Source organism: Hakea prostrata, chromosome 7 (genome assembly GCF_041222555.1).
Source record: "Hakea prostrata isolate BN-2017 chromosome 7, UWA_Hpros_2, whole genome shotgun sequence".
In the NCBI taxonomy this organism is placed as follows: Eukaryota; Viridiplantae; Streptophyta; class Magnoliopsida; order Proteales; family Proteaceae; genus Hakea; species Hakea prostrata.
Genome location: NC_142606.1, coordinates 64,946,472 through 64,972,738, shown reverse-complemented (window position 1 = coordinate 64,972,738; position 26,267 = coordinate 64,946,472). Strand labels below are relative to the sequence as shown.

Here is a 26,267-nt window from a genome sequence, read left to right as displayed (position 1 = left end):
AAACGAAGAAAATGAAAATTGTTAATATGTTTTAATGATGTTATTATTATATTTATATCTTTCTACATCTGATGATATGTCTTCCGTAGAAGAGTATGTCATTCCAAAATTGATTATACAACCGATAACTGTGATGGACGTGATAACAATAACATTCCAAATGGTAATATAGAATGGTTCTTCATAAAAGAAACCATTTGGATCTTGTTTTTGTATTGAAACTTGATAAGAATATACGTATTTTTTTAGTCATTACATAAATTATAATAAGTTCTTTTGGTAGAACTAGATACTTAAACACAACAACAATAAGTTTTGTCCCAACTAAATGGTGTCGATTAAATGGATTCTTGCCTTCCAATCAATTATGTTTGAGGCCAAGCTAGATACAAGGCATAAGATATGCATATCATTTCTCACTATTTCTCTTAAGGTTATCTTATGTATACCTTTAGCTCTTCTAATTCCTTCAAATTGAATTATATTACTTCTCCGTACATGGGCATTTATCGGTCTCCATTGAATATGACTGTGCCACCTCAAAAGACTTTCCCGAAGCTTATCACTTATGAGAACAACTCCCAAAACAACTCTAATATGATCATTCATTATCTTATATTTCCTAGTTTTTCTACTCATCCATCTTAGCATCCTCATTTCTGCTAGTTTGAGTTTATCTATGATTCTTTTTAACCAATCCGCACAAGTACGATAAGGTAGCTCAAGAGCAAAGTGAGTTCATGACTGCCTAACCTTATTTTATACCTAACATACCAAACGTATGCTCTATGTCATTGAGTGTGCTGATATTGTGACCCTTTCCTCTTTCAATCCTTGGTCCTACACCTTTTGAGAGTGTAATGCCTGGCCTTACACAGCCTAGCCGCCCCGGGGCATTGGGTTTGCTTTCTATTGCCCTCCTCCTTCGACCGCTTCATTGCGCTTCTAGGCTGCATCGACTCGTTGAATACCCGAGTTGAATTGCCTTGGATCAGTCCTATACTAGGTCACAATCAACCCATAACAACTCAAAGACAAAGAGTCCAACACTCTGCACCATACATTATAGCTGGTCGAATGATTGTCCTATAGAATTTTCTTTTAAGCTTTAATGGTATACGTCGATCACGCAAGATCCCAGATGCACCTCTCCACTTTATCCACCCTCTTTTAATTCTTTAGGAAACATCATCGACTATACTTGTATATATTGTTTAAATTGATTGGATTCATAATCTTATGAAATTAATTAACAATTTACAAGGGATGGCGAAATGGAAGAGAACATCTTAATTTGGAGCTTGATGATGAAGATTTACTTGATGAGTACAATCGTTTAAGGCTATGAGGAACTATTAATTTTTTTTCGCACAAATTAAATAGTTTATTTATGTAGAGCCTTTAATTTACTTCAGTTAGATTTATTCTAAAACTCATGATTCTTGTTTAAAAGATTCATTGAATTTAATTGGATATTATTCTTTTTGAAAAGTTATGAATGATTCTATATTGAGTTTAAACATTATATTTCTGGGAGTAATGCTTGAGCCATATGTAGAACATAGGAGGAGATTTTTTAGGTATTTGAGTCATACCCAACTTATAGTTGAGGTATTTCAGTTATACCCAACGTATGTTCTAATCTAGGCCATCGGATTAGTTACAATCCAACAGTGCAATGGACCTTTGTAGGAGAGTTCAATTAAGCATAGAACCTAGTTTTGTTCTACAAATACTAGTTGGAAGCAATGGTCTGAGTATTCCAAACTAGATACTCAGGGTGTAATGCTTTAAACAACCTTCTGCTTAAACCTTGAACTCTAACAGTTTAAACCAATGAAATAATGTTTTGTAATGTCTGTTACTCCACCGTTGATTCATCATTAAAGGAAGAGGATTCGTGTGGGAAGAAGAAGAGACAACCAGGGAATTCTGCTATTTCCTTTTCATGTTTCTCACAAATAAAATGTAATTTTATTTTTTCATTTTTAAGTGAGTATTTGAGATTTGATGTTTCCTATTATGGTATCGTCAACCATGGGAATCCTTTGACCACTCAACACTCTAACTAATTAGAGCCTTTTTTCTTATGGGTGCCATTTTTTCTGTGGAGCATTTTGTCGAACAAATTTACAATTGGGTTTTCCTTCCCTTCCTTTTAGTGTTCAAATTGACAATACTTGGTTTTTGGTTGGAGATTGGAAACAAGTCTACTCTCAATGTTGATTGGGGATTTTGAGGGAATTGGTTGTGTCATACGTGTAATGAAGCTTGTTCATTCAGAATGAAAACCATGAAAACTATGAGATTTATAGTGACCTTCATTTGATAATTTTGTTAATTCCAAAACTAATGATTTTTGTTACATCCCCCCAACCAGTACCCTAATTGTAATACCCAAAGGTGTGATCCACAGTCCTAAAGACAATAATATACCCACATTTCACAATAATATACCCATAGGGCGATCATATACCCACATTTCACAAAAATATATAGAGCAAAGAATAATCATTGTATATATATGTTAAGAAACAATCAAAGAAAGTTCTCAGAACAAATCTCAAAGAATATCAGAGTGCAGAAATAAAATGATACCAATCAAAGAAATAATGGTAGTATAGTAAAAAATAACTTTGTAGATCAATGCGGAAGATAGATCAAACTCTAAAGTATTACAACAGAATAAAAGTATGAAACTAAGTCTATTCCAATTCTTCCATAGGTTCTTCATCTTTTTCTTCTTCGACCTTTGTCTTCTTCACCTTGGGCTTATGCACTTGCATCTTTGAATCAGCATTAACTCACGTTCCCAACAACGAATAAGATGGTGTCTACTACTATCAATATGAGCTATCATAGTGGTCCAGACCGATGTACAGGTTGTACCATTGGTCACCAATTTCTCCCACTGAGTCCGCAGTTGTATCACGTATAGAAGGGTCCTCCGCACTGGTGCTCGGGATCTCTTTCAAACCTGCAAAATCATCTATAAACATATCCCTGAAGGTTGAGCTCAACAGAACTCAACAAGTAGTTCAGTCACAATAAACAATTACAAACAGTTTAGAACATGCATGATGCAAATGATATGAGAAATGATTCAAATATGCTTCTAACTCTATATATGCTCGTCTCTAGTGGTAAACATGCATTAAGATGTCACACCATACTCCTTTGGGTAGTCTCAGTCACTCTTCCCTCAACCATCTTAGTATCTTGGGTTATTCACAGTAATTGGGTCAGGGCATCCATCTCAAATATTCTATGGCTGGGGTTTAAGTCACCACTCTCTCACTCCACCATTGGTATATATGAGTATTGACACATGTCAGGGTTATACCTAATCCTCTACTGAGTCACATCAACTTGGAGTCGGATACCTCCCTTCCGTGCACTAGACAGCTTATTTTGGCATGATAGCCTCCCTTCCGTGCCTAGGTAGTCTGTTCCGGTACTTCCCTCCCTAGAGTCATCATATCCTATGGCTCCAATCAACTCTAACTTTGGACTTTTAACCCTATTGGTCATCCACATATAATAAACGAAAGCTCTTATGTCTTGTAACGCGTTGGTTATCGGTCTTAAGCGCTCATGAGCCCATGCTTATTATGTGTGGCCCTACCAATGAATGACCCCCACAATGTGATTGAGTCCTCTCAGGGGTTGGTTACCGGTCTTAAGTGCCCACAATCCCCATTACTGCCACAAGTCACTCGGCCTCAATACCCTTGCCGATGGGGTTACATATGATGGGGTTTCTTAGCCAAACTCATCTAGACAAGTCCTAGGTATGACATCTAGTAGTTGTGGAAAGTACCAAGGGGCATCATAGGAATGCGTCCCATACCACCTCCACTGGTGTCCAATGACATAAACGCCCCAATGACATTCCCCATTCCACAACCAAAACTTAGGCAATCACATCACATCATGATTCCATAAATATCATAACAAAGTCCGAATCACAATTGAATCAATCACATTCATGCAAGTATGCAATTTACAGAATGAAACATATTCTGGAATTTCAGAAGTATAACATTATAGGAAAAGTACCATTACTATAGCTAACACATGCATATGAGTCTAACATATTAAAGCAAATAACCATGTTAATTGTGAGTAAACGTACTCACATTATATCTGATTCGCTAACTCCAAAGAAAAGAGATCAAAGGGGGTAGGTCCAAAGTCTCCAAAATAACCCTAATAAAACAAGTATGGAACATAAGGAACAAACCCTAATGATTGGAGACAAAATGGTGTCAAAACAGGGAAAGTTGCTATCCAAGACACCCTTGGTCGCTTAGGGCTACCAAGGCAGTTGACCAAGCAGACTGTATATGGACATAAAACCTAAGTTTTTATCAGAAACTCATCGATTGAGTTCCAATCACTCCAAAATTAATAGGAAAATTCTAAAATAGTATAAGAAGACTATCTAGCATGATCTAAGCATCCAACATGCTCATTGGAATAGAAATCTATTGAATCACATAATAGGCTTAATACAAAATTAGTCCGTAGTTTTCATGGATAGACTAGAATGAATGGGGATTCATTCTAGAGATAAGAAAACAGTAGATCATGGTAAAAAATTCACTTAAGAATAGATCTAGCATAGATTATAAGTCAAACAACACAAGTAGAATTAAATCATAAAGATTATACTAGATTTAATACCGAAATCACGCCATGTTGTCCACAAAAAGAATAGAGTGAATGGGGATTCACTCTAAGAATATGAGGATCAAATATTAGATCATTATAGTAGTATAAGACCTTCCTCATAATCATAACAATGGGTTGAATAGAAGACATCGAATAGATCTAAAGAGAATAGAAGCGAATACTAACCTTGTAGAAGAATATTCAATGGAAGAATCTCTCATGGATGCTTGGGACCTTCCTTGGCCTTGAAGAGGAAACTCTAGGGTTCTTCTCACGTTCTCTAATAGCTTAAAGGCAAAGTGGTTCGAATTAAATTGAAGTTTGAATATACAAGGATCCAAAAACCTAGTTTTCTAAAAAGTGACAATTCTGCCTTGGACCATCTTTGGTTGCTTGAGGTGACCAAGGCAATCAATCAAGGCAGTGCTTGTTGGTCAAAAGGTGAGTTTTGGTCTCCGAAAGCCACAAGCTCCACTTGGGTCCTCTTCCAACTTAAGAGAGAGAGTCTAACCTGATTGTGTAGGACCTTCCCAGGATGTCATCACAGTACTCAAAATCCATCTTCCAAGTCATCATCATTCAAGCTACATCTTCTATCAAAGTCAGTCAGGGTTTCCATAGTAGGACCTTCATTGTCAACCTCCATTGGTTCTAGGTCAAATCCAGTGGGTTTGAATGAGAGGGTCCACAGTTGTCTTCTACCTTGACTTCAGTAGAACCTACAATATAGAGTTTTGGATTAGGGTTGTGAGGGATTTCACAATCTTTCTCATCTACAGAATCCATGGAAGAAGAAGACAAACTGGGAAGCGCAACAACTTCGTGAGCATTGAGCAAACTCATGTGATTTTAGTGAAGAGAGTATGTTGGTTTCTGGCAAAGGTGAACCGTTTTTGAGGTGTAGGTAGGTGAAGGGAGAATCTCTTCACCCACCTAAGTGTTGGGTATGAGAGGGTTTAAATTTTATAATTACGCCATTTTACTTTTCTAAGGGCAATATGGTCATTTCCCAAGTCCCTTAACATAATCTTGATTCAAACCTTCACTGTGGGTAATTTATAATTTAGCGAGTGGGTGCATTCTATCTTGAACCAAAAAGAAAAAAAGCCTTGCATTCTATATGCTACTATGTCATACTAGAGGGAACCTTGGATCGAAACGGTATTGGTTAACACATTTTCCTTATGTTTATTTAAAAAAAAAACACATTTATACCATTGCAGAGTTGTTCTGTTGGTAATTAGACCTATAAACGGATCGGATTCGGCTCGAATACACCAGTATCCGAATCCGATTATCAAATCCGCTATCCGAATCCGAATCCTGCAAAAATTTAGAGAAGGCATCCAAATTCGAATCCGAAACTTTATCGGATATCCGATAATAATCCAATCCGATAAACTATCCGATTATTGATTGATACTTGTCACTTTTTTATATTTTTTATTATAAATTTCTAATTTCTGATTACCGAAGAGTATTTCCGAATCCGATTACCAGTATCCGAATTCGATTATCATCCATTTTTAAGGGAAAAAAATGTAAATACTTTACTCTATCCGGATAAATTTTTATCCGATAGCAATTATCCGAATCCGAATCCGGTTGCTTAGCGGATGGATACATATATTTTTCGGTAAGAAAAATTCTAGATATGTATATCCTTAAACGAATACGAATGTGAATTCAAAGGCGGATTTCGGCTATCCATTCACAGGTCTATTGGTAATACGAACAACTGTTGGTAAAAAGACCGCTACTTCGATTATGGTTCCTATCCTCACTATATAAAAATCGTCAACTAACATAAACATTTCTCAATTGAAGTTCCAGAACAACTCAAGATCTTTAAGTAAGTGTATATAGTAAACTTGCCTTACATTCAATAGGAAGTAGGCATCCTAGACACTGGGATAACCTGCCATAAGTTTCTCAGTTTTAATTTGGTTCTCTTTGTATCAACCCAAAAAAAAAAACCATAAACATTTCCCTATCGGATCGATGGAAATTAAGCCAGATGTCAATCAGGAGAACCATGTTCGAATTCGGGCATCCGATTCATAAATGGGACAAAATGCCGTTCATTCAATGCGTGAATCAGTTGTAAAGTGCTTTACAGTTTAGGATCAAATCATCAAATGGAGACAAATGGCAACCCTTGTTGGTAATCTTCCGTCGTTGTTCGCAACTTCAGCTTTCACTCAGTCCCGAGCTTCAACTTCTTCGATTTCGAGGGTTCTTCTTCACCAACGAGCTATCCTTGCTCGGCACGCCCAGGTCGTTCGAAGCCGCAGGAATATGGCTCATGAGGGCAAAACAACCCAAGGTAATATAGAAAGAGAAACCAATTCAGATGAACTTCGACTTTGCCATTTTGATTATACATAGCATTTAGAATTCAGGAGATCAGGCAACGCCTTTTAACATGGCTTCTTTGAAATTTGAATTCTCTTTCGTGTCGACATATAGACAGAACTTGAGTTGTTTAGTTTGTTGAGCTTATCCCTCGATTATGTAAAAAACGGCATTATTTGGTGGCACTTTTCTGTTTTGATTTGCCATCGTTATGTTGTATCAATCCTTGATTATCTTTCTCAGGGCGAATAGGGCATTTTCAATTCGTTCCATGTGCTGGTACATTCCAAGTCTTCAAGAATTTCATTTGAATGTGCCCACCAAAAATCGGTCGTTTATTGGATGTACGAAGTAAATAATACAGAGAAAGACACCTCTTTGTTGCCATATTAAGATCTTCATTCATGTTATGTGAGCACTGAGCAGCTATTTATTTTGCTAACTTCATCTTTTATTTGCTTTCCAGTGATTCCACAACAGAGAGTTATAATACCGAATAGCCATGGTGAAAAACTTGTTGGAATATTGCACGATACTGGTTCTACCGAGCTTGTAATCTTGTGCCATGGATTTCGATCCTCCAAGGTTTGTATTACTCTGGCAATAAAGTAAGCAACTAAAATTATTGATCCTACTAAGAGCAGTAGTGTCCTGACGGGACTTTGTGGTTGTATGACCCAAAGTCCCGTCGCATCCCCGAAGTTCTTTATTCATACTAATATTGGTAAGTTAACATCAACACCAAATGAAAAAAATATATTCATTAGAAAAACCAAAGAACCTGCAGGCTTTAGCTGATGATTGCACTTTGATTGTATAGCTGGATATGGTTCTAGCTTGGCCAACTCTGGCATTGCATGTATGTGTTCTTGATTCATTCCTAAGTCTCTGTTTATTATTGAGATGATAGGCTGAAGAACGTCATGATAGACTTGTACTACTAGAGACAACGGTAGAGGTGATGAAGATGGATGATTTGAGTGAAGCTTAACTTGCCACACATTTATACTACTGTGCAGATGATGGATACATAGTGCCAAATTCCCTCAATCCAGCCCAATTTTTTTTTTTTTTGGATGAATAAAGAATATCATTGCTAAAATCCTAAAGGGGAAGAAAGGAGAGGAATGTACAAGAAGAGAGGTGCGGGGAGGGAGCTTCAACTGACTACTTGACTAGTCGGTAATAAGACTATAAGTGAGAGCCTAGTCCCCAGGGAATGACGATTAGCCTGTTCCTTGTGGCATCCAAAACTGGGGGGGGGGGGGGGGGGAGTGCCTGAAGTCTAGTGTAGACATTAAAGCAGATGGCTTTCTAAAGGAAGCCTAGAGATCTTGAGTTGGAGGTCCATCCCCGTAGGTCACATTCCCACCATAAGTGAGGTATCATAACATTGAACACCAACTTTCCAACCAAATCACAAGTAGATGTGCAAGAGAAGGATCTCAAAAGCCATAACCAGTTGCTCTGAAACATGGATATTAGTCAAACCTTCTTCTCCTCAAATCTCTTACAGGAAATGTAGTATCTGGCAAATTAGGTAATACCTGTAGTTTTTTTAATGTATCCAATGCTTCATCCTCCCTCTTCATCCTCAAACATGAAGCATTAAAATATTACCCTTTATAGCTCACATATAAATCTTGCTCTGGTTTGTAGTATGCCAAAAATTTATTATTCTTTGCGTTTCATTTGTCAGTCTTTGTTTCTCATTTTCCATAGCTATCCATTTTGAGCTCAGGTGATTGCACATTGCATCAATCCTTCTATGGATGAAACTTGAGTATGTTTATCAGCAGTCAAAAAGGGACTTGTCTAAACCATATGATATCCATCTTGCTAGTGGTGGCATATAAACCATATGATATCCATCTTGCTGGTGGTGACATATAAACCATATGATATCCATCTTGCTGTTGATGGCATATATTGCATATTCTTAATGGGCACATTTACCTTATTATGTTGTATCCTGCTGTTGCTTCATTATGGGAGGTTCTGTACTTTATTATTCCTATTTTTCTGCTCATACAAGGTTGTGTTTGTCTTAGGTTGGCTGATGACTTTGGTTTATGCTTATAGGAATACGAAACTCTGATGAATCTTGCTGCTGCGTTAGAGAGAGAAGGAATCAGTGTCTTTCGATTTGATTTTGCAGGGAATGGGTAAGTTTGAAAAGTAACTATGACTGAGTTGACTGAGAATTTACCCTGTTGTGTTTCTCTCAACATTGCATATAGATCTTGAGGTTTAATTAACACTAAACATACATATTGACCAGCTATAGTTTAGGATAAGTTTGTTTCTTGTTTCTTTTCCTCCCATTTCGGATGTGGACTGCTCTTGGTTTCTCTTCAAATAATTGGTCATTGGCATATGGAGAAATTCCTAATGTTACAATGATGTAACCAAGGAGGGTGGAACAGCTTTTGGTTCAATTCTTTTACCCACAGCAATAATTCTAGGGTTCTTGGATGGGTTTGAGAAGGGTTTAGGGTTTTAACGAGATCCTAGATGGGATGTTTTCTGGGTGGTTTAGGGTGTTAGGAATGATATGGGATACTCAATTAACAAAACCTAGATGGGTTAGCAGAAAGTCGGATGAAATTAAAATTTAGGGTTTTAACCAAAATGGGGATTGAAACTGGAAAAAGGTAAAATTGGGGAACTTTAGGGTTGTGGGAAGCTTGTGGCTAGGGGAGAATGGGTTTCTTGCCAATCTTGCAATCTTACTATTCTTCTTTTCTTTTCTTTCTTTTCTTTCTGTTCTCCTTTTTCTTTCTTAATTGCGCAAGAGGGAAGGAGCTGTTTCTTGGTCTCAAGTGGAGGGATGAGCTGGAACTTAAGACCAAAGGTTCTTGACGTCCTAAAAAAGGGGGAGGTGTGATTTTGGACTGAAGGTTTGGGAATTGGGACAGCAGGTTTTCTTGAATTTCTTGCTCAGAATTCTTGAGATAAGACTGCCGCTTGGGCTAGGGTTTGGGGAGGGTGGGGGGGGGGGGGGGGGAGAAGGGATGAGGGCTTGGGCTAGGGTTTGGGGAGGGATAATGGCTTGCTCAATGGCTGTTCTTGCTGTGATTGAATGCTGCGATCTGTAACAGAATGGAGAGCTTCAAGATGGAAGAAAGAGAGCTTCTTGACAACTGCAGGGTCCCACTCAAAGGGACCCTACTAAATACCTCCTTGGCTGTAGATTCTCTGAGATTTTCATTCATCATAACTCACTGATTACACCAGTGGCTTTTGAATTTATAGCCATTGCTTAAGGACTCCCAAAAGATTCGATCTAGGACACCCAACTCTAGAGTGTTTTTGGACTCCTACTTAGACTTCACAACTAATTACTGAAATAAAAACTTAATTAGGATTCTTTTATTAGGTAAGAATCCAACTAAAGAAATAAAAAAAAAAAAATTAAAAGACAAGGATGAAATACCCCTTGGGGCTTGCGCTAGCCCTCTTGTGGCTAGTGCTAGGGGCCTGCTTGCTGCTTATATCATACAACATCATTGGATTCAATTCCAGCAATCACAGAAAAGAGGATGAGACTGCTGAGAGAAATTGCAGGCTCTGTACAGCGAGTCTCCCTCCCTCCCCCCTGCCGATTATAGTTATATTGATAGAAGAGTCACAGAGGACTCCATACTGAGTACATGTAGAAATCCTAAAATCGTAGAAAAGAATTAGATTCTTAATCAAGTTAAAGAGAAGAAATGAAACTCCAAATCTAACTAGGAAGGTTTAGAATAACCAAATAGAAACAAAGTAGTAAGCCTCAGGGAGACCCCACTATTGTACTGCTGGAGTCAATCTCTTTTTAACTGTACCCCTCAATGGAGCATACTGTTTACTCATGCTGAGCTTCGTATGAACATGTTGTGAAGCAGGGACTAAACAGAGGCTTGCTTACTAAAGACTAACAGAGTAATAGGCTTTTAGGGCAACTAAAACCTTGAGATTAGGTTCAATGTATCTTATTACCTGTGAATCATCAACAGTCTGCAGTTCATATATCTCCACAGCTCATCCTTTTATTTTTGTGCAATTTTGCTTTTTTATAGTTCAGAGTGCCAGATGAGATTTCTAAAGTAAGCCAGTCACTTAATGTTTAGTTTGACAAAAATGTGGGACCTGATTATTCTTCTCTTTCAGGGAAAGTGAAGGTTCATTTCAGTATGGTAACTATCGCAGAGAAGCTGAAGACTTGCGTGCTGTAGTTCTACATTTTGCTGGGGTTAACCGTCAAATCAGTGCAATCCTTGGTCATAGTAAAGGTTTTCTTCTTTATGCTCACTATTCTGTTGATTTATGTACTCCCATCCAGTACCCACAAAGAGTGAAAAAGTGACAAATCATTTAAGTTTCAAGAGCCACCGATGGTGTAAAACTTTCAAGTGAAATTTCCTGCATTCTGAGCTGCATTTAGGAGGACATGAGTTGACTATTTTTCTTGAAGTGAAATCATAACAGTAGGCAAAATGTTAATTTTATTTAGAGTTTTTTACTTGTCGCCCACTTCAGTGGGGTTGAAACTTCTGACTGCCCACTTCTTACCATTTCAAAAATTACTTGTTACCTATAGTTAGATTTGAACCACTTTTCTGTTAAGTTTGCACCTGAAAAGATGGTTTCGCCCTAATGCCCCTGCTCCCTCACTGTCACTCACTCTCTGTCTTCTCCCTTAAGATCAAGTTTATAATTCTAATCTAATGGTCCATAATTTTTAATCCCTTAACCATAATTTCTCTCTCATCTAACTTATCTTCTTCTTTGAAAACCTAAGTTGTTTTGCCGTCTTCCTCCTTAGCTTTCCTACAACTCGGAAATCTACAACAAGGAACTCCATGGATGACATTGAGATTTTTGGGTCTCTCTTGTCAGACGCTGAGGATGCTCAATCAACGAGAATGCAAAATGAAGATGAGAAATCAATCTATGAAATAATCGACGAATCAGATCGTTGAGGAAAGCAAATGATTATTGCCCAAGATATTTTCCATCTAACATAATCAAAGTTGATATGGGATGTTCTTTACTTGATTTCCTTAAAATCATTAGATAAATACTTATTGGAACACCCCCCCCATCCCCAACACACATGAACACAAAGGACAAAAGATGAAGGTTCTGAGGCTTATCATTCCGACTTAGATGGACACTGTAGCGCCGAGAAATCTGTTTACATGAGCTGTAAGTCGGAAGTTGGGACAATGAATGGATTTTGAATAAATCCTGAACAATAGTAATTTTAGTTGTTCCAACTAGCTCTTTCTGCCGAGCTCGAATTGCAGGTGTTTAGATGCTTAGAATTTTAGTTTTTGCGGTGATTAATAGAGTATCAACTTCTCTTGGTTGGATCTCAAGTCTGGTTTAGCCAATGCTCCTTGATTTTGAGTTTCTTTTTGAGAGAAGTCTCGAATTAGCCGTTGTAATGTTGAATCAACGGTGGAATCGATGATGGAGAAGTGAGTTGCAGAGCATAAAAGTAATTCTACAGTCATGAGAGCAAAACCGTCTTTTTAGGTGCAAACTTAATAGAAAAATGGTTCAAATCTGTGGGTAACAGGTAATTTTTGAAATGGTAAAAAGTGGTCAGTCAGTAATTTTTCCCACTTAAGTGGGCAGTCAAGAGTTTCACCCCCACTTAAGTGGGCGACAAGTAAAAAACTTGTATATATTTAAGGTACAAAATGATCCCCTTTTTATGTTCTTTCATTTATTTCTCTAACTTTAAGGCCTAAGCTCTTGTGCAAGTGATTTCCATTGAAGTGCGTATGCCTTCATATGAATCAATTCTGACACATCTTTTTTTCTTTTTAATATTTATATCAGACTGTTACACCTCCCTTTGAAGAGTGCTCTACTATACTGAAACAAATGCAGTAATTTTTTAAACATTGACTTGAAACACTTGACAATAGTACCTTAGATCTGGGAATAGAGACCAAAAAATTAACAAAAGACCTCCATTATTGTTCAAGAGGTTGTCAGATGTCAGATTTATGCTTCAAGAAAGAAAACTTCTGTCATTATTGAATATATTTAGGGTTCATTAACTGCTCCTTTGTGAATCAAGACATATATTAGTCATATTATGTGAACCAAGTACAGCCAGCAAATTGGAGGAGTTAAATTCCTTTGTTCTTCTGTTAGGACCTAGGATGAGGCCATGTGGAGGAGAGAGAGAGAGAGCATTAGGGTTAGTTGAGGGTTATAAATAGAGGGACAAGTGAGTGGAGAGGGTATCAAATATTTTATGAGAGCTTTCTTAGGCAGTCGTAGGCTGATGGACACTGCTGTGAGGTGTTGGGGTGACTGGCACCATAAAAACCAGAATTTATCTTGTTAATTCTTGCAATTTTGTATTAATTTTCTAATATATTATAAGGATCTTATCAATTGGCATCAAAGCTGTAACGATCCAGGGAGGAGAAATGGCTTTGTCTCTGTTTTCTGGTGATGAAATGGCGCAAGAATGGTTGAATGAAGTCGAATGTTTCTGCAAGCAACATCAAATGGCGCAAGAGTATTGGCTTGGAATAGCTCTTCAGCATTTGGAAGGAAACACGTTGGATTTCGTTTATGCAAGGTCTTGGCCAAAGTGGGATTGGGTAAGTTTCGAGAAGCCCCTGCAGACTGAGTTCGGCGATGGCAACTAGGAAGAACTGAGGGATGACCAAGCAAAAATGATGGAAAGAATATGCCAAGGGAAATCGCCGGCAGAGATCGGTTGATGACTACGATGGTTCCATGCCATGCTTGGAGAAGAGAGAAGAAGAGAATGAGAGTTTTCGTTGTTGAAACCTACCGGATTAATTCAGCAGCGAGAAATAACGACGCTCGATCACTGGTCTGCAAGAAGACGAAGGATTGAAGGACGCTAGAGACAATCGTTGGGAATTTGCAGGCGGCAGCCAAGAGTGTTGTTCGCAGGAAAGGAAGAAGACCATGGAGATTTAAGGTTTTTGGTGTTGGTTCGGTTCAACCCAAATTGGTTTATGGGTTTGGTTCACACATTAAGAGCCAAAATTCTTATCCATTCGGCCCAACCCAGGTATGCAAAAGGATCAAACTTAGGCCCAAAGAAAACGTTGTTTAAAGATTGGGCCGTCAGTTTCCCCAAGAAACCCCCTTGGGCCCAACCCATTCCATTAGTCCCCAGCCCATTTTATTTTATTAACCCAATACCCAACCATATCCCTTCATCCACACTTTTAATTGCTTAGGTCTAACCCATTTAAATGACCCACCTTGGGCCCCACCTATCTTCTTAACCCCAAGCCCATCTCATTTCATTAACCCATATTTCTTAATCCATTCCATTTTTATGACCCAAAGCCCAAGCCAGCCCATCAAGCCAACGTCCAACCCATTTATCTTGACCCATGGTTGTGAGTATTTGGACCCCACCCATTTCAAACATCTATTATGGGCCTTACGCAATTCATTACACCAAAACCCATTGCCTTTCATTACCATTAAAATCAACAAACCAAACCCAAACCAACCAGAACCAAGCACTTACTGAACCAAACCAGGAATTCATCGTCTTCAACCTTAGGAAATCAAAACAAAAAGGGAGGCGTCTTCAACCTCTGGGACTTCGAATGGAAAGGGAGGTGGCAACATTGGGGCTGCAGCGACTGAGGGGGAGATGCAATGCTCCATTACGGCGAGTGAAACCCTCATCCTTCGATTAACATCCAGTGCAATTCGAGCTTCCAATCATTCAGCTCTTCCAACAGCGGCACTATTTACTGACGTGCGACCTGCACCAGCGGCGCTTGGACTAAAAAATCTGCTGGAGCACACCACTATTTGGCATATTGTGCATTGTTTCCTTGGTTTTTCACTGAGAATGTTTCTTGAGTTGCATCATCGTCTTCAACCTCGTAGAATCGAGATGGCACGCAGACTCCATGAGAATTGCAGCGGTGCGATGGGGATTAATTTCATTGCCAGTAAATTTTTTTTTTCTAGACCAAGTGCTTCGCTCCAAGTCTGATTTCGGGCAGTGGGTGTGTTATTCAGCCTGGGAGGATGATGTTGAATTACTACGGTTATGCGGCACCATCACACGACTAAACTTCAACAATTCCATCACCTTGGGGACAAGGTGGTTTTCGAGGGGCCAGTAGTGTTAGGACCCTAGGATGAGGCCATGTGGAGGAGAGAGAGAGCATTAGGGTTAGTTGAGGGTTATAAATAGAGGGACAAGTGAGTGGAGAGGGTATCGAATATTTTATGACAGCTTTCTTAGGCAGCCGTAGGCTGAGGGGACACCGCTGTGAGGTGTGGGGGTGACTGGCACCATAGAAACCAGAATTTATCTTGTTAATTCTTACAATTTTATATTAATTTTCTAAGATATTATAAGGATCTTATCATCTTCATTTTTTCATTTTGGTTAATTATGAGTTGCTGCCTTGTCAGGATCCTGTCTATGTTACTATGTCAAACCATCACTACAGTATCTCAATATATGGAATTCTTTTTAATAAATTGTTGTTTTTCTTAGCTATTTCTCTGTGGCTGAAAATTCTGTAGGAGGAAATGCAGTGCTCCTATATGCTTCTAGGTACCCTGATGTCCATACAGTTGTCAATGTTTCGGGCCGGTTTAATCTGGAAAGAGGTATTGCTGGCCGCCTGGGTCGGGGTTTCATGGAGAGAATCAAGAAAGATGGGCTCATTGATGTTAAGGATAACACAGGTAAGTTATTACTTAGCTTAAAAAATAAATGATTATGCTTTACGTCATCCTGGATAGGCTGACGACCTTGCTGATTTTTGGTATGATTTATTTTCTTTTTCCAAATGTTCGGTATATTGTATGTGTCTGTAACTTGGTTGACGACGTGTGTAAAATCTTAATGTGTTCCAATTAAAGCATCAATGTTTTCATCATCTTATGCATGGTATTGTGTGGTCTAGCAGCAGATGCTTTTGTTGTGTATACATTTGCAAATCAGTCTTTCATGCGTGTTTCTTTATTCTCCTTGCATCAATTTGAGAACCTATGAGCAAGTCTATTCCTATTATGAATCCTTAATTCTCATATCATACCGGTATTATTTCTCTTTCTTATGCACTATTTCCTTTTCATAGTTGACAGTCTTACTCTTGAGAGACATTTAAAATTTACTTGTACTGTAGGCAAAGTTGAGTACCGTGTGACAGAAGAAAGTTTGATGGACCGTCTGACCACTGATATGCGTGCAGCATGCCTTTCAATTCAAGGAGATTGCAGGTTGAAATACACTTTATCAAGCTGTGTTGATGTCTTTTCACTGCGCCAGCATGTATTAACAACTGGTATAAACATGTGTTTATTTTCGTAGGAAGCTTCAAATTACAGAGCCAGGTTCATAACAAACTAAGCTGCAGTCAAGGCCTTCCATTTTTGTTTAACTTCACCCTTTTTCTCCTTACAACCTAAATTTTCTAGGGAGTTAGATTTTACTTTCTGAACAACTCCCATCAAGATATTACTGAGCTTCACTGTGAGATTACCATGTAGAAACAATGTCATCGTTCAACATTAGTGGAGGGACAAAACCTTTAGACTTTACTGGACATGCTTAACTTAGAATGTTTCAGACACTGGTTCTCATAGTAGATTGACGGCAGGTCTCAGCGGGACATGAGGAGTTGGGGTTGGAATTAGGGGTTAAGGCAGTGTACATTATCACTCTCCCCCAACCCTACAATGGTGGGTACCTTTTGCATTGGGTATGCCCTTTTTTTATTAGTTCTCATACGAGAAACTGAGTCTTGTTGCATTTACATTTTGATGGTCTTCTAGCCCCATCGGAGAATTAACCAAACAGCTTATGTAATATTGGCCACTTTGATTATTTCTGTGTTTGCATTTCAATATTTCCATTACAATTTGATTCCAAGTACTCATCTTGTTCATCTTTGCTTGTTAGTGTTATTTCCCCCCTTTTTCCTTTTCTTTTCTTGTTGGGATGTATGCTAACATCACTGAAGAAAATACAGGGTCTTGACTATTCATGGTTCTAAGGACGAAATTGTTCCAGCAGAAGATGCTATGGAGTTTGCAAAGGTCATACCCAACCACAAACTGCACATTATAGAAGGAGCTGATCATGGATACACCACACATCAAGCCGAGTTGACTTCGGTTGTGCTGGAGTTCATTAGGGCAGGCATTCAACCAGAGAAGGATATGCCTAACCAGGTATCCTCATGCCTGAGAGAAAATAATAATATCCATCCACGATTCTGATGTGGCTTCAGTGTTAATAGAATTAAGAACCCAAGGGCAAATCAACGTGAAAATGGGTACAGTATTTTCCTTGGGTGGAGTCCTGATTTGTGCTATTTAAAGTAGAGTTTATTTTCTTCGTTCTTGATGTGTTTCATTTACTACAGGTGGAAGATGCTAATGCTCCAAGAGGCTCTTGAGATTTCCCCTGGTCTCAGTGAGGCCATGTATGATGGAGTCGCATCATTTGGCTCTCACATTACCCACCTTGATTGCCATGAAGTTTATAGATTTGGGTGATGTAGCAGTATTGAGCATTACTTTTACAGATTAAGATTCATGACGTGTGGTTCTTGTGAAATGTAGCTCCAAATCAGCATGACCAAGCAGATCAAAATGAATTGACTATTTTCTGAATCCTAACAGTTAAATCATCTAAATAACAGTTAAGAGTTTTAATTACCTACGAGGTGTTTCTGGTGCCATAAACAAGGATATAACGTAATTTTGTAGACAAAGAAGAAGGATATCACGTAATTACGCTTGATTGCAGAAATTGGTTGTGTAACAATAAGAAACACAAACCATTTTTTTTTCACTAAATGGTCATTTGCATTAAAAGCAAAAATGAGATGCAATAGAAACATGATAGAAACATAATTACACAGGTTCGAACTGTAAAAGACTTGCTTCTGTTGTTGAAGTAATTTGCTTGATTGCTTTCACGTTACAGGTTTTGTTTATATACAACAGAGAAAGAGTTGTAACTCTATTGGAGACTATAGTGGTTACAAGGTAGATGAGATGAAGTAGAACTGATCAAGAGAGGTTTGAGTCAGGTGAAACTTAATAGTTGAGATAAGGTGAAACTCAAGAAGACTGGGTAAGGTTGGATTTAGAGACCCAGTCTTCATGTTTCATTGAGTTGGTTAATACCCTCTCTCAAACTGATGGGATTATCTGTCACATTGAGTTTGGCCCGTAACTTCTTGAACCGTGGTGCAGTTAAGCCTTTGGTGAATAAGTCTGCAATTTGATCATAAGTGGAGACGTACTACACCTGCAAATCCTTGCGAGTCACACAGTCCCGAATAAAATGATAATCCACTTCAATGTGCTTTGTCCGTGCATGAAAAACAAGATTGGCCGCAAGATTGGTTGCACCTATATTATCACACCAAATGAGTGGTACATCGCAGATGAAGATGCATAAATCCTTAAGAAGTTGGTGAATCCAGGATAATTCGGCAACAGTGACAACAAGGGCACGATACTCAGACTCTGTACTTGAGCGTGAAACGATAGGTTGTTTCTTTGCTGCCCAAGATATTAGGTTTGGCCCTAAGTAAATACAGTATCCAACGACAGATCGTATGTCATCAACATTGCCCACCCAATCGACATCAGAATAAGCAGTAATGAGGAAGGACAAGCCCTTGGTGATTAGAAGTCCTTGATTGATAGTCCTTTTAAGATAGCGTAGTATCCGTTTAATAGCCTTCCAATGAGGAATGCGTGGAGAGTGCATATGTTGGCATACTTGATTAACTGAGTAAGTAATATCTAGCCGTGTGAGAGTCAAATACTGTAGAGCACCAACTGTGCTTCTATAAAGAGTAACATCATCATAGGGATCACCATCATGGGCAGATAACTTGGAACCAGCAGTCGTAGGAGAAGCTGTTGGTTTTGCTTTAGTAATTTTTGTTCTTGTTAATATATCTGAAATATACTTTGACTGAGAGAGATGAAGACTGGTAGAGGTACGTGTTGCATGAACTCCCAAAAAATAATGGATGTTGCCAAGATTCTTCATGGCAAATTCAGTCCCTAAGTTGTGGAGGAGAGATGCTATAGATGCAGATGAGTTACCTGTGAGTATTATATCATCAACATAGAGGAGAAGGTACATCCGAATATTGGCTTGATTGTAGACAAACAATGATGAGTCTGCTGTAGATGCATAAAATTCTAGCCCCAAGAGAAATGTGGTGAACTGTTGGAACCAAGCACGTGGTGCTTGTTTGAGACCATAAATCGCCTTGTGTAAGCGGCATACATGATTGGGGTATTGTGAATCAATGAATCCTTGTGGTTGGGTCATAAATACCTCTTCATCTAAGACACCGTGAAGAAAAGCATTTGTAACGTCCAGTTGATTAATTTGCCAATTGTTGCTCACTACAATTGATAAGACGGTGCGAACTGTGGTTGGTTTGACAACAGGGCTAAAGGTATCATCATAATCAACACCAGTTTATTGATGAAAACCCTTTGCCACTAGGCGTGCCTTGAATTGATCAATGGTGCTATCAGATTTTTGTTTGACACGATATACCCATTTGCACCCTACCACATTATATGTTGGCTTTCGTAAGACAAGAGACCACGTCCCATTACGAAGAAGAGCAGCAAATTCTGTGGACATTGCAAGACACCAATCTGGGGATTTATTTGCCTCTTAAAAACAACTTGGTGCTGCCGGTACAGATGCATTCAAGGCCATTATAAGAGGATACTTTGAAGCACATAGCACCTTGGCTTTCCTTGTTCCATCCTTTGACCGAGTAATCATGGAGTGGGTGTTTGGTGGTGGTTGTGGTTGGTTCAGAAACAATGGTGGATGAGGAAATGGTGTTAGAAAATGGAATGTGGGTAGAACTAGGTGCATTTGTAGAGTTGGGAGGTACTGCATGATTGGTTGTATTTGTGGGTGGGGTAGGAGGTAGGGAGGTTGGTATAGTTGGTGGTAAAGAATTAATAGTAGAGGGACCTACAAAGGGTGAGTGGGGTTGGGGCAAAGGAATGGGAATTGAAGTGGTGCCAAGTTGAACTCGATTAAGCCCAAGTTCTCTAGTAGCCAATGTTAGGGGTTGTTGCTTGGAGCGAAATGAGAATGTCTGCTCATCAAATACAATATGCCGTGAAGTATAAATTTTTCCATTAGTGGGGTTATAGCACCGATAACCATGATGATTTAAGTTGTACCCAATAAAAATGCATTGTGCACTTCGATAGTCCAATTTATCACTGTGATATGGCCACAAATATGGATATGAAGCACATCTAAACACCCACTGAAATTGTTAGTCAGAACACCTTGCAAAAAGAATTTCATATGGAGTACACATTTTTGTAGTGCGAGATGGGAGCTGATTGAATTGGTAAATAGCAGTTTGAAAAGCATCGACCCATAATTCTTTAGGAGCGCCTACATAAGAGAGTAAAGCCAATTCAGTTTCGATTACATGCCGATGTTTGCGCTCAACCTGACCCACCTGTTGAGGAGTATGAGGACAAGAAAGTCGATGTAAAATTCCATGAGACTGAAGGTAATGACGCAGGGTGATATTTACAAACTTAGTTCCGCAATCAGTTTGAATATTCTTTATGCATGCATTAAATTGCGTTTCAACCATTTTCGCAAAAGTCAAGAAAATTGAAGAAACTTCATTCTTAGAAAATAAAAGAAAGAGCCATGTATATTTAGAAAAATGATCAACAATGAGTAAATAATAATGATAACCATAGGCAGAAATAACCAGAGCAAGACCCCAAACGTCCATAAATATTAAATCAAAAGGTTTCTAACTAACAAAATTTGAACTAGAAAATGGTAACTGCTTGCTCTTGCCACATTGACAAGAAAAACAAAATTTAGTAAGTGAAGCCGAAGTGCAAGGAAGTCAGTGATGACAGAGAACATGATGAAGTATTGGTTATGCAGGATGGCCTAGACGATGATGCCAAATGTTGGAGGAAACTCGTTCACCAAAGCAGACAACGGGCTTGGAGATAGACGGTAGTTGCTTTGAGTGAGAACTAGGTAAGCGAACATTATAAAGACCATTATGCGTTGGCCCTTAAAGTAGAACATTCCCTGTGCTCAAATCATTTACAAGAAAACAAGAAGGATAGAATTAAAAAAAAATAGTTGCTATCCTTACTAAATTGAGTCACAGATAAAAGATTTTTGGAAATGGTTGGAACATGCAAAATATTATGCAACTTTAAAGAATTAGGTAACTGATGGGAACCAGTGTGTAAAATTTTCAAACCTGTGCCATCACCAACCATTAATGTATCGGAATCAGAGTAGTCAGAATGGAGACTTAAATTCGATAAGTTATTGGTGATATGATGAGTAGCGCCAGTATCTGGGTACCATGTCGAAACTTCAACATTGTAGGTAGCAAGTTGCTTAGAGGGTTGACGACCTTGATATGCAAGGTTCAACCAATTATAACAATCAATAGCAATATGTCCTGGAGTGTTGCATATTTGGCATACAATTTGACCACTAGGTTGATTAGGTGGTCTACTGCCTTGGGAGTGTGTGCGCCCCTTGCCATGGTTACGACCACGATTGAATGAAGGTGCAGCCCGCATCTCATTGGGGCCACTATTTGAATGATAAGAGTGCTGACCTTGAGGATGCTGCAAGACAAATTTTTTGGTAAGAAGAGCCATAGTTGAGGGCTTAGAGATTGGATGGAATTGGGCCTGATGTAACTCATGGCTGATGAGAAGATTGAGAAGTTCATTTGAGGATACAGGATCTGGTCGAGTCATAACGGTAGTAACAAAGGATTCAAAACCAGCACCAAGTCCACCAAGAACATATAAAACAAGGTTGCAGTCAGGCACAGCGTGGGAGGCAGCAGAAAGAGAGTGTGATGCTCTTCATACGGCTGAAATAATCTTCTACAGAAAGAGATCCTTTCTTGAGTGTTTGTAACTGACAGCGCAATTGCATGATTCGAGCGCATGACTGAGATGAAACTAATCGCTCAAGGGCATTCCAAACAGTAGTAGATGTTTGAAGGCCAACAACTTGTGCCAGCACAAGTTCCGTCAATGTTGCATTGATCCAACTGAGAAGAAGCTAATCACCAAGAGCCCATTCATCATAAGCTGGGTTTCTTGTTTGGACAGCAAGATCAGAAGAAAGAGGAATCGTCTCTGTTGGGCGGGCAATCGATCCGTCGAGATATCCATACATCTTTGTGGCACAAAGTATAGGTAAAAATTGGGAACGCCATAACAGATAGTTTTGGCGATCAAGTTTGATGGAAACCAAATTGGTGATGTTGGATAGATGATTTAAGGGAGATTGAAGAGCTACACTAGATTGGCAGCCATGGAGAATAGCGGAAGTGGAAGAAGTCGACATGGAGAAGAAATAGAGAAAAAATTAGCCCAGGTGGCTCTGATACCATAAAAGACTTGCTTCTGTTGTTGAAGTAATTTGCTTGATTCTTTCACGTTACAGGTTCTGTTTAGATACGACAGAGAAAGAGTTTTAACTCTATTGGAGACTACAGTGGTTATAAGGTAGATGAGATGAAGTAGAACTAATCAAGAGAGGTTTGAGTTAGGTGAAACTCAATAGTTGAGATAAGGTGAAACTCAAGAAGACTGGTTAAGGTTGGATTTAGAGATCCAGTGCTTCACGTTTCATTGAGTTGGTTAATAAACTGTCACTCATCCCTGCAACAAAAGTTGCCCCAACTATACCCTATCTCACAAGCCATTAATGGTATTAATTTTTTTAGAAAAGAAAAAGGAGAGACCTTCAAATGGGAAAATGGGTAAAACAGCTTTAATTTGGCTCTTTTAAGTTACCTCAACCAACGTATTGTTCCCCTCCAAATTGACAATATTCAACATGTAGATTTTGCCTCTAAAGCCCATATTGTCATTGTTCAACCTATGATCAGTCCTTTTGAGTTTGGATTCTTTACTTGAGAGCTAGAGGTTTGTGCTTATATTCCTTCACCATATATTTTAGAGGGAGATTTATTTGTGAGAATTGACAAGGCAGACCAGAATACATGATGAAGGGGTTTGAGGAGAACAAAATCTTCTACCTCATTGGCTAGTCGTCAAATTGTTTATAAAATTGGGATCAACTTTTGCTGAGGCATTTGTGACAGCCTTATTCCCTGTATTAATATATAAGCACGTTAGTACTGGAAAAAAAAAAAGGGATTAAGTTTAACTTTTGCCTTAAAATCAACCAAGGCTAATCCCAATTTCAACCTATTTAGTTTATTTGATTCTTATACGAAAAAACCCTAGAAGACGTTGAAAAACCAACTCCGAGTTGAAACTTGGTGTTAAACCTTTTAGGAAAATTCACTTTTAGGGAAAGTGTCAGCTTGAGTTACCCTTAATATTGATCCCACCTCAACACAAAAGAAAATATCACACTGATATCTACTAAACGATACTTTTTTTAAAAGGATTTTTACGTGCATACTCCCGAGTTGGGCATGAAATTATTGATCTCTCTATCATTCCATTAATTGTTCTAAGAATGTTAACATTTGAGGAAAAATGACCATAATACCTTCAAGTAAAAATAGAGAAATGAAATACAAGTTTACCGGTATCCAAACCAATGAAATTTCTTCCGATATTAATCAAGTTAGTAGTGAATGGGTCCACCCCCCCCCCCCTCCATATATTCTTACAATACTCCAAGATATAAGGTATATGGCTTCAAAATTTCTGCATTTTAGTGCAAGGCACATTTCTAGGAAATCCAATGTAATTGTGGATATCCTATCAAGGAAGGCCTTCAACCTTCAAAGCCGGGTTGAATGGCCTATTTCTAGCCAGTGGTTGTTAGAGCTATGCTCGGCCACTCTTCAGGTTTCTGAATAAAGTACTATTTACCAAAAAAAAAAAAAACCAATGAAATTTATGAATAAACTCTCCATACCATAGTCTCAATGAGTACAAGTGGGTGAAGGGAGAACTAAAAATCATCCACCACCACTGATGAGCACATTTATGTGTGAAATCTTAGGGCATAAAGCATGCATTTTATACACTTAGAGTGGAGTTACCTTGGGTTTTATGTTGTTTTTGCAGATTTTAGGACTTTTCAAGATTTAAGCAAATATTTGGAGTTTTGGGCTTGAATCATGCTATTTTACATGTCAAGAACTTCATTCAAATTCTCAAATGCGAAAATGGGTCTGATCTGGAGCATGATGGGCTAGAGATGTGTGATTATGGGCCAACTCCGAAATATTGAAGAGATAAAGAAGGCAAATCTGATCTACGGCTGAGATTTTAAATCAAATCTACAGAGATATTATTGAGAGAGTCCAAATGGAAAAGAGTCCTTGCATACCTCAATATCTTATTTCCTATCTTGGATTTAATTAAAGAAAGAAAAAGAGGAAAAATCCCGTTTTTGAATGCCTCTGTCCAGTTTCGATCAAACCCTTCATCGAACGGTCATCTGATGTCCGATCGTGCTGATATTGGAGGAGAGCTTCACGACTACTTAAACCTCAAATCCAACGGTGGAATTATGCATCTGATCTCTCTAAGTCGGCGCGATTACTACGTCAAAACCCTAATTGGCTGAGTCAGATAGAAACCCTGAGTTTTATTCAAATTCAGCCGTGCTTCATATCTCATGTAAACTCTATAAAAGGAGATCATATTCCATCAAAGGAGAACATGTTCTAGAGCTTAGTAGAAGCATTCTTTCTTCTCTCTTTAGTTTATTAAGGTTTTCTCTAGTTTTCTTTGCTTGCATTAGTGAGATTTAAATTTCTAGATTCAATGTTTAAGTTTAATCTTTTTATGTAATGCAATTCAAGTTCAAGTTTTAATTTTTTTAGATTCGTTTTTCTCTGGGTCTAGCAATTGTAGATTTAGATCATTCTAGATCTAGCTCTGGTTGTTAGGGTTGGTTGAGATTCGAATCGTTTGTTCAACTCACAAGTAAGTAACTTTCTTTATTAATCTTCTCTCCCCCCTCCATTCCCACTTCTATCTACCCCTCCATATTCTTAATTTAGGATTTACTTTCAGCATTATTTATTGTTCTCCCTTCCCCTGGATCCTTGATCAGAGATGCCTACAGTCGTGCCTCTCTTTGGTTAAGGCTTCATTTTCCTTTAATTGCTTTGTTTATTGCTTTGTTATTTACTTTCTGCCTATTCATTCATCATCTCAGACCACATAACCAGAGCAAGCCTACAGCCGTGCCTCTGCTTCTGGTGACGGGTGGTGTTGCATCTGCATTTTAGCTATTTCCTTTTCTTTTTATTGCTTTGTTATTTACTTTCTGCCTATTCATTCATTTTCTCGGACCACATAACCGGAGCAATCCTACAGTCGTGCCTCTGCTTCTGGTGACGGGTGGTGTTGCATCTGCATTTTAGCTATTTCCTTTTCCTTTTATTGCTTTGTTTATTTCTTTGTTTATTGCTTTGTTATTGTTCGCATTTTTTTTTCCTGTCTTTTATTTATGCATTGATTGTGTTTAATTTATTTTTCATTTCAATTCGATTGCATTAGACATATAGATTAGGATCGTTTAGTTTAGTTAATTAGTTAACAAAAAAATTGAATCATTCCACTCTCGCATTACTATTAAGAAGTTCAATTCTAAGTGGCATATCTCCCTGAGATCGACCTGTTAGCTACACGATACCATGCGCTTGCGGTTACTTTTAAAATCTACAAACAACCACCTCACTGCCGGAAACCACTCACCACAAAAATAAATTAAGTAGATAATCCGCTGTCCCCCTTACACCGCCACCCTCTGCAACCCTTTTCATCATCGTCAAAAAACCACCTTCCACTTCTCAAGTGGAAAGGCAGCTCCTGTTCTCTCTCTCTCTCTCTCTCTCTCTCTCAGAAATAAAAACACCTACAATTGATTGGAACGCCAAACAGTGGAAACATCACTTACTTAGATCCCTCTTCTCTGGTCAAGAAATCCATGCTATCACTTCCCTCCCCATTCTTTCTGTTGCAACACCAGATGCATGGTTATGGCATCCAACAAAACATGGAAACTTTAGTGGCAATTCTGCATATAAACTGTTGTCCTCTTCTTTGCAGGTATTCAACCAAGCATCAAGCTCCTCCTAGCCTCATTGGACAAGGATTTGGAGACTACACACTCTCCCAAAGATAAAGAATTTCATTTCAAGGGCAGCCCGTGAAGCTCTGCCTGTTGGCAAACAACTTTT

General features: G+C 38.6%; 1 protein-coding gene across 2 annotated transcripts; it reads left to right on the top strand.

Moving 5' to 3' along the window:
- The first annotated feature begins 6,736 nt into the window (after positions 1 to 6,736).
- Positions 6,737 to 17,703, top strand: LOC149011706 (uncharacterized). Of its 2 annotated transcripts, none has more exons than XR_016174602.1 (8): positions 6,737 to 7,000; positions 7,496 to 7,614; positions 9,112 to 9,194; positions 11,182 to 11,303; positions 15,577 to 15,741; positions 16,185 to 16,278; positions 17,031 to 17,336; positions 17,427 to 17,703. XR_016174602.1 is itself a non-coding variant. In XM_089163200.1 (8 exons), exons 1-8 carry the CDS (start codon positions 6,823 to 6,825, stop codon positions 17,457 to 17,459), a joined length of 996 nt encoding a protein of 331 aa, XP_089019326.1. In that variant the 5' UTR covers positions 6,741 to 6,822; the 3' UTR covers positions 17,460 to 17,701. The 2 variants fall into 2 exon arrangements, 1 of the variants encoding a protein (XP_089019326.1); XM_089163200.1 differs by having other exon boundaries at positions 6,741 to 7,000; positions 17,031 to 17,232; positions 17,427 to 17,701.
- Positions 17,704 to 26,267: the final 8,564 nt, after the last annotated feature.